At 42.6% G+C, this 9621-nt stretch overlaps 1 protein-coding gene across 2 annotated transcripts; it reads right to left on the reverse strand.

Moving 5' to 3' along the window:
* Positions 1-277: 277 nt before the first annotated feature.
* Positions 278-5188, reverse strand: MCL1 (MCL1 apoptosis regulator, BCL2 family member). 2 transcript variants are annotated; one of them, XM_010958478.3, is made up of 3 exons: positions 4358-5169; positions 3766-4013; positions 278-3238 (listed from the first exon to the last, which is right to left on the reverse strand). In XM_010958478.3, exons 1-3 carry the CDS (start codon positions 5046-5048, stop codon positions 3122-3124), a joined length of 1056 nt encoding a protein of 351 aa, XP_010956780.2. In that variant the 5' UTR covers positions 5049-5169; the 3' UTR covers positions 278-3121. The 2 variants fall into 2 exon arrangements, with proteins under 2 accessions (XP_010956780.2, XP_045375152.2); XM_045519196.2 differs by lacking the exon at positions 3766-4013 and having other exon boundaries at positions 4358-5188.
* Positions 5189-9621: the final 4433 nt, after the last annotated feature.

Here is a 9621-nt window from a genome sequence, read left to right on the forward strand (position 1 = left end):
TCAAGACAGGGAATTTGATTTCTGTATTAAGATGTACAGGAACTATTCCAAACTAGAGCAGTAATACATTTAATTAAAAAGCCAACACCTCTAATTTGAATGAAAGAAGGGGTTTTTCTGAAGGAAACTCCTGCTCTAAGGCAAATCAGTTTTATGGGGCTTTTGCTGTTTAATTCACCTATTTAATTCACTTATTTGCTCAGCTGACATGCCTCAGATAATTGCCTAAGAGGGGGAAGGAAAACAGGAATGGTTTAGAAAACAACCGTACCACACCTTGTATTTGAATAAAAGGTTTATTTTCTTCTCAGGAAAAACAGGAAGTTAGGGACACATTTACAGCCCACAGTAATTTGTAGTTGGTCCTAACCCTTCCTGGCACAGCTGTCAACAGAGTTAGCTGTTTACAAGGTGTTCACCCCCAATAGAATGTGCACGGACGACACTAGAGGACTGCAGGTTTCTCCCTGAGAGAAGCGTCAGGAAGAAGTTGCTGAGCGAGCCATCTTTCCAAGCAGCCCCTCCTCCCTTTCCATTTTGGAGGATTTGCCTGAACTGTGCAGCTAGTCAGCACTTAAGAACACATGCCTCCTCTCCCTACAGAACCACCCACTCTCCCCCCCAGAGCACTTGGGCTCCCTAAGCCCTCACAGCCCCTGACCCAAAGTATCACCTAAGATTCTCATCTACATTTCAGCAGTCATACCTAGTAAACTGGGAAATGGGGCCCCTAAACTCCACCAATCGACATCTCTGCATTTATTCCACAACTGGCTATGGGGAGACAGGCCTTTTAGTCACGTAACCAGATCTTAAGATTAACTACATAAAGTGCTTTTAGGTCCTTAGAGACAGACATGATATAAATAAGTGGTCTATGATCAAGAACGATAAATACACAGGTAAAAATAGCTCTAGCTAGATGACCTTATGGCTCGGAGATGGGCAGGCAGGGCAATTCTTCCCTATTACATTCTTAGTCATTTTATTCACGCCTATTTTTGTCTGGCGTCCACATACTAAAGGTCACATTTGGAGGCTGAAGCTTTCAAATGACCCTAGTTCCTCTATGGAAGCTTTCTTCAGTTTACCAGTAGCTTTTATATAACTGAGGTCTACCAGAGCCCACCAATTTTTACAACTTTCAGTGAGCTCATTTAAATGCAAAGGAACTTGAGAGGTTAAGATGTTGTTCTCCATTCTGAAAATCCCTAACGGGACTTTTGAAATTTTCTCCCCAAGATAGGATAAAGCAACAACCAAAAAGGTATCAGTCAAGGAAAAGGGACTCTTCTCACGTCATGACTGTTACTGTCAGCACCCATCGTACAACCACCTCCTGAGGACAAAATTCAAGAAGGATGGAAGTCTGTGAACTCTAGGGTCGCCACTTAGGTTCCTAGTGCCAAAACTGAAAGGGCTAGTAAGAGTTCATGGATGGCACGGTAAGTCTGCAGAAACCGATGTATATGAGTAACTGTAGAGGAAGCAGAACAAGCAGCAAGAAATTTCAAGGAAGGATAGGAAGTAAACGGTAAGTATGATAAAACATCAAGTCTTAAATCCACAAGAGATGCCAATGTAATACAAAAATTTGAGACAAAGCTTAAAAATCATTAACAGAAATGAAGTACTTGTTTTATTAATATACTAGGCTTAGACCCGTGTTTAACAAGCAAGCCTAATAGCACCATGGTTAGATTATGGCCTGCTTTTCCAAGCCATCATTTTACAATTTATTAAGCAAATAAGGGATCAAATGTCTCTCATCCACCTGATATGATCTTTTTATACATACTGCTAATAAGTCCCACTTGGAACAGCTGAAAATGCTTTAGCAAAAGCTTTGAAGATTAGCTCATGAGCTCAGTTTAAATTTCACCAATTAAACAAGGTCAAATGAAAGGAACTCAAATGAGTAGTTGCCCAATCAGAGCCCATTATTTTTTAAGTCATCAGCCTGTGTGCCCCACTCCCCAAATACAACTCTGCCTTGACTCAATTTTTGACAATCCACATATAACGAAGGATTAATTTCTATTCCTCAATTTCTGTCTCAGGTTTAAAAAAAAAAAAAAAAAAAAAAAAAAACCGAAACCAAAACCCCGCTCTGCCCCAAAACCTATCTAAGGAATACTTACCAAAATGAGATAGGAAAAATTAAATCCTGCATAGTTATAAATCAGAATTGTTCCACTACAACCAGGTTGCATACAATTACATCAGCTGGTTTTGTATACAATCTAGGACTAGAACAAAGTTTACAATAGAAAAGCTGTAAGAAATAGGTTCCTAACTACAGAAGTTGTAAATTTCCAAGGGTATGAAAAAACTAAATTCCACTTTCCCCTCTTTACATTTCAAAGAAATAATTTTCTGTAAAATATACAATTTTTACAGACAAATACATTTACAAGTTTTTGTCTTAAAAACTGAGGATAATCCTAATTCATAACTGTAATTGAGCCTTAGATCAAGTTCCTGGCCATTACACTAGGCTAATAGACTAAGAATCACTCAAAACAAGTCAAATCTGAACAGGTATAAACGTCCTGAGCACTTGGACTTTCTATTCTTCAGGAAGTACACCTGGGAAAGCAAACAGGGGAAACAGCTTCCCCTGACTGTTGTACAGTACTGAGGCTTCTAGTCATAGTTCCATCACTTGTAGCTTAAATCCATTGTGCACACACCACTGGCGTTGTTAGTGCTTCTCTTTAAACTCTATAAAAAGTTAATGAATTCAATGGGCATATTTAATGAACTCTGTGACTACCCCGGCTACTGGCCACTTTCCTGTTCTAGACAAGATAGTCTCTCCACTTTTATCATCTTCACTAAAACTAAAAGTCCTCTTCCATGGCCTCCTTAAGTTCGCCTGTTGCCGAAAACAAGCTCGGCTTCCTTCAGACAGTGAAAGAGGGGATTACTTTTCCCATGTATTTATTCCTTTTAGCCATAATCCTCCTGCCACTTGTTTTTCTCCCTTGCTAGAGAAGAACTTGTGGAGGTTACAGCGTGGACAGCTTGAAGTCCAATTCATAAATACATTTGATATCACAGCAGATGTATATGGTTTTGGTGGCTGAAGTTGGTCGAGCCAATTATTGCACTTAAAAGGCTATCTTATTAGATATGCCAAACCAGCTCCTACTCCAGCAACACCTGCAAAAGCCAGCAGCACATTTCTGATGCCACCTTCTAGGTCCTCTACATGGAAGAACTCCACAAACCCATCCTAGAAAACAAAAAAGAAAAGCACATTTTCAAGTATGGGCTTCCACTGGCTTAAAAACACTATTTACAAAGAAAAGATAAAAGTATTTAAGGTTCTCCCCAAAATGCAACATGGAATCAATTATTATTTACTCCCAGACTGCAAAAAAGACACACATTATGCAATTAAAAGGGAGGGGGCCTCAAGAATGAATGTAGTTTACTCTCATCCCCAGGTGATTCTTATTTCTTCAAAATTTGAATCCACTGGTGTGAGGAGTATCCAGCTGAATTACAATAAAATGCCCAAAGCAAAAGGCTCAACGAGTAAAAGAGCCTACAGAAAAACAGGATTTTTGATGCAACAGTTCAAGACAATGATACCATACTCTCTATGGACCCACTACTTAATATCAACATCAAGCAACCAGAGGTCCATAAGTTAGAGCCTGAAAACTGAATTATGCATCTTAAAAACCTTTAGACATCCGGGCTTTCTCCATTCCACTTCCACTCCAAGGCCCCTCTTCAACCTTAGAACAAACTTACCCAGCCTCTTTGTTTGACTAGCCAGTCTCGTTTTGTCCTTACGAGAACATCTGTGATGCTTTCTGCCAATGGTTCGATGCAGCTTTCTTGGTTTATACTCTTCAAGTGTTTGGCCACAAAGGCACCAAAAGAAATAAGAGTCACAATCCTGCCCCAGTTTGTTACTCCGTCACTGAAAACATGAACCATCACTCGAGACAAAGATTTGACATCATCTTCGTTTTTGATGTCCAGTTTCCGAAGCATGCCTGAGAGGAAGAAAAGCATGCAGGCTCTCACGGCTTCCTTTGTCTAAACCAGGGCACGATTCTCCTGCCCACTCACGGCGGGGGAAATCGCTATTTGGGCTCTATAGAACTAAGGCCGATCCCGCTTAAAAATTGACATCCCACCCTTTCCGGGCTTTGAACAGAACTGCCATTTCCAGAAGACTCAAGTGGGCGGAAACAATGACTCACGGCCAGAATATTCTGGTTTCAGAAATAGGATGAGAGTCATTTCAACTGACTCGTTTCGGTTTCCACCCATCGAAGGTGGGTGAGTCCAGAGAGCCGAGAAAACCAAGTGCGACCTTCGCCACTAACCCGCTTACCTTGGAAGGCCGTCTCGTGGTTGCGCTGCACACCGTCCCCGACCCGTCGTAGGGTCTCTAACGCCTTCCGGATGGCGCTCCCAGACCCGCCCATTGCCTTCGCTTCCTTGGCGCCGGTGGCCTGCTCCCGAAGGTACCGAGAGATAATCTCCAGTGACTGCCGGTACAACTCGTCCTCCTCCTCCTCTGCGGGGGGAGGCGTCGAGGGAAGTGAGCCGTCCGTACCGGGGCCATTACTGGCCTCCCCGACCAGCTCCAGCAAGGGCAGGACGGCAGGTCGCTTCGCGAGAGGCTCCGGCTCGTAGCCGTCCAGCTCCTCTTCGGGCGACATTATGGCGTCGGAGGCCGGGGATTCCATCTCTTCAGGCGGCGACGCGCGGCGGGAGGGCGCGAAGAATAGCAGCCTGGTGGGGGTCGCGGTGACGTCGGGGCCCTCGGCACCAATGGGCGAGGGCCGCGCGACCCTCCGGGCGTCCGGCGCAACAGTGGCCGGGGGGCTCCCGCCGGCGCTTCCGCCCATCACCGCGCCGGCTTCCCCTCCCCCTACCTCTCGCCGGGCCGTGGCCTCCTTCCCGGCGGCCAAAAGCCGCCCTCCGGGAGCGGAGGCGCCGCTGCCACTGCCAGCCCCCAACCCGGCCCCGCCACAGTAGAGGTTGAGTCCAATTACTGCGTTTCTCTGGAGGCCAAACATCGCAAGCCGCCGCCGTCGCCACCTGGTGAGAAAAACGGGGGAGACCCCGACTCCTTACTTGAAGGAAGCGGAAGTAAGAAGTGAGAGAGGCGCTCCTAGATCACGGTTTTAGGGCCCGTCCTACGCGGTGGCGTCAGCACTCTTAAAAAAATTTGATCTCCATAAAAGGGGGAAGGGGCGGAAGCTTCCGGCGACTGCGCACGGCACCTAACCGGCGGGTCAGGGCAGGGGTGGGGCCTCGGGCTGGGCGGGGCCTTCCGGCTCTCGTGGACGGTTACGTAACGGCGGCCCTGGCACCTGGTTCGGTGGGCTCGCCCTCCTTCCCTACGCGGACCCTGGCGGCTAATAATGGCCGTCTCGGTGTTTCCCTGAGCCCTGATTTGCGAGCTCCGGCTGTTGCTTTTGTGCCAGAGGGTTTTTCCCCACACCAAAGCCTTAACCGTGGAGTCACTCAGAGGCTGAGGAAGGAAGCTGAGTAAATTCCGCCACGGATGGGGAACAACAGTCTTAGATAACAGGGATAAATAAAAGGCACTGTTGGGAACCTGTAGTTATTCTGCACATCCTCAGCTCTCTACTCTCATTCCAACATTGTTTGGAAATGGGGACGCTCCATGGAGTGTCCTATAGAATCATTTTTCTGTAAATTGACAAAATGAAATTGTTCTGCCTCAGCTTAATTTTATTCCTATCTTCTTTCTACCATGGCCCATCTCTATTCTGTGGTGTTATTTACATACAAGCCTTTCTCTTCTGAGGCTCTTGACACCATTCATTTATGTTAATAATAAGAAACATTTGAATCTAAGGGTAAACCCCTTGAGGACAAGGATCCTGTTATATAGCATGTATGTGAGTTAACATTAACAGAAGGGTCTATGCAGCTTAGAGGTAAGGAGTCAGCATGTCTCCAGGAGGTCTGGGAGGTCCTGTCCTCGGGGAATTTTAGTTCACTGGTATTATTCAGAGTCAGAGGAACCTCTGGATTAGTGCACACTCCGTATTAAGAATGGCTCTTGTTCTTAGGATAACTATACAGGCCACAGTCCTAACCTCAAAAGAAAAGCATTGTTGACACCCCGAATATGCCAGTCTGTCTTGTAGGCATGTATTGAATCCTTTGAAATTTCCCCAGACTGTGAGCACATGTCCTCCTCATAATATGCCTATGTTTCAGAGAATTCATTAAAAAAAAAAAAAAAGGTCCTGGTATGGGAACTAAGATGTGCTCTAATAGCCTTGTTATCTAGTTTTTGGTGCCTGAAATTGGGTGTACTTAGTATCTCATGTTGCCTTCCCGCTTCTCTAATTAAAAAACTCTTGCTCTTATCCTTACTGTCTCTCTTAATTATTCAACCCTTTTATTCCTCAGTCTGGTAAAGCAGAGGGTTTTTGTTTTGTTTTGTTTTTAGGCCCTATATGAAATTCAGGTTTTGGGAGACTCTCCACTCAGCTGATAAAAATTTCCAGAACTACCAAAGCACCTTGTTCTCTTTTTCCAAGTTGAGGCTAATCATTTACTTTTAAATTATTTCCAAGGCCTCTTCATACCATCCTCAGTCATGTGACCCTCTAATTTTTGAGGGAGGTAAAACTTCTGGGTGCTAATCAAACAAAATTACATTCCCCAGGATAATCTAGTGACCCTAGAAAGAGTTATTTGAAAAAGCTCTAGCATTATCATGTGGTCATCTTTTTGCCTTATTTCTGTGTGCATAATTTTCCCTAAATAATACCCCCTGTGACCATAATCTCCAAAGATTATTCTTGATCACACACTAAAAACATTGATCTCATGTTTTTATGTCAAAATCATTAATTGAACTTCTTGCTTAGTTGGCCACTTTCTACACTTCTGTTGCATACCATCTCTTTCATACTGTGCCTCCAGCATCAGTATCTTTCTACTTTCCTGTCACAACACTGTAATGTCATCTTTGCTTACAAGATCATAATTTCAGGCCCTAGTCTCCACAGGTAACACTAGCATATAATTAGGGTTCAGTAGCCTTTTAGAAGGTGTGGCAGACGTTCCTAGTTGCCTTATTCAATATTCATCCTTTTTCCTTTCTGACAAAGCCAGAGTTGGCATGGTGGTTCCATAATGGTCAGGAACTCATATTCCTTCTGTTGTTCTGCTATCCTCATACATACTTTTCTACCTCATGGTCCGAGATGGCTGGCCTCACCCACGTTATCTGCAGTCCAACCAGCACGAAGCAGAAAAGGGAAGAGAAGGGAGCTTAGCTTCCTTTAATGATACTTCCCAGAAGTTGCATACCATTTTTGTTAATATCCTGTTAGCTAGAAATTAGTTACATGATCTTCTAGCTGCAAGGGAGTCTTTATTCTAAGAATACAATCTTTATTCAGAGTGTGTGAGCCCAGCTAAAAACTGGAGATTCTGTTACTATAGAAGAAAAGAAGCATAACCAGCAGTCTCTACCACTATGTGTAAAACTATATGGAGAAAATTATAAAATTCTATTGAAATACATTAAACAAAGCCCAATAGAGACATAAACCATGTCCACATATAGGAAGACTCATAAAAATGTCAGTTCTCCTTCAAACTGATGTATAGATTGAATGCAGTTCCAAATAAGGAAATGGATAAGTTGATTTTAAAACTTACATGGAAGAGGGGAATGATATAGCTCAGTGGTAGAGTACATGCCTAGCATACACGAGGTCCTGGGTTCAACCCCCAGTACCTCCATTCAATCAATCAATCAAATTACCTCCCCCTATCAAAAAAAACCCCCAAAACAACAACAAAAAACTTACATGGAAAACCAAAGGGCCAAGACTAGGTAAGACAGTCTTGAAAGTGAAAAAAAAAAAAACCAAAAACCCAACAACACTGAGGAGACTACCCATGCAGGGGGTAGTAAACTTGGTTTACTACTCAATTTCAAATGTTCTCCTTTTGGCCTGGGAATGGCACTCAGACTTCTCTTCTGTGAATTCTGACAGTGGAGCCTGCAGCAGCAGGTTCCAGTTGAACCAGGTTCCTTTGCTGTTGGCCGAAAAGGCAATGTGAGCAATATCCAAAATCCTTAACTGATAATAGATTACTGATCTCTAGTATATACCATCAGGTTCTGACCTGAGTTCAGTCCCATTCAACATTTGTACCAATTTGTTTAGTTAAGAACATTGATAACAGATACCAGATTTGTAGATATCAAGAATATGGTAGGGACCATGAATATGTTGGAGAATAGAATCAGAATGCAGAGAGATCTTGGCAGGCTAGATCAAATCTCACAAGATTCAGTTTAAATGGGTTAAATGTAAAGTCTAGCACAAAGGTTAAAAATGTACATACACACTTTTTTTTAACCTTTGTGTTTATAGATGTCATATATATATAACATGGGAGATATGGCATAATATGTTTTGAAAATTACTTAGAAGATCCAACACTTATGCCTATATATACACACACATATAGATAACACATGAGATAACTTTTGCTCACCTTTCATATCAGCAAGAATTTAAAAGACTGCTAATACCAAGTATTAGTAAAGGTATGGGGAAATGGCTAGGATACTCTGACAAGTCTAGTGGGAAAAGAAATAATTTTATGGCAAATTAAAATTATGTGTTAAAATGTTAAATGTGCATACCCTGTGATCCAGCAATTGAATCTCTCAATATTTACCCCAGAGAGATATTCCCACATAACACTAAGAGATATAAAGAATTTTCAATGAAACACTGTAACAGCAAAAAATTAGAAACAATCTATATGTCCAACAACAAAATGGTTTGGAGCCTGCACAAGCTCCAAACCAGCCTCACCCACCAGATGACAGGCATCATGGAAGAGGGATAAATTGGGAGTTTGTAATTGGCAGATACAAACTACTATGTACTGAACAGATAAACAACAAGGTCCTACTGCATAGCACAGGGAACTGTATTCAATGGCTTGTAGTAACCTGTAATGAAAAAGAATATGAAAAAGACCACACACACACACACACACACACACACACACACACACACACACACACACACGGAGAGAAACTGAATCATGCTGTACACCAGAAACTAATACAACATTGAAACCAACTATACTTCAATTGAAAAAAGGTTAAAAATATTCCCTTAGTCTCAGCCAAATTTATCAAACCCCAAATTCCTTAAATGGCTTTCTTTTGAGTTGTTTTATTGGGGAGAGGATGCTAGGCTTTCAAAGGCACTTTAGCATAATACAAATTGGAAGGAATAACCTCACTCCATGAGTGCCAATTAAATGCCTCAGAGGATACAAGGATTATTATTGGAATGCTTAAGTACCAACTGAAGGGATGTAATAAAAATTCAAGTTTAATTTTTGTCTCCTCCTGCCTCTGCAAAATGTATTTCAGTGAGAGATGTTTTCCTCTGACTTGGATGTTTTCCAGCATCCCCCTAACATTTCATCACCTTTAGGTAAGTCTTGCAATCATTTTAAGTAGCAGAACACACCCTTGATTCAGAAATAGATGAACAAACACCTGAGTCTTCATTACAGGTAAGAGCGTCTCCGCCCCACAGCCAGGATCGATGCAGCCTGCAA

The sequence above is a fragment of the Camelus bactrianus genome, chromosome 21 (assembly GCF_048773025.1).
Source record: "Camelus bactrianus isolate YW-2024 breed Bactrian camel chromosome 21, ASM4877302v1, whole genome shotgun sequence".
In the NCBI taxonomy this organism is placed as follows: Eukaryota; Metazoa; Chordata; class Mammalia; order Artiodactyla; family Camelidae; genus Camelus; species Camelus bactrianus.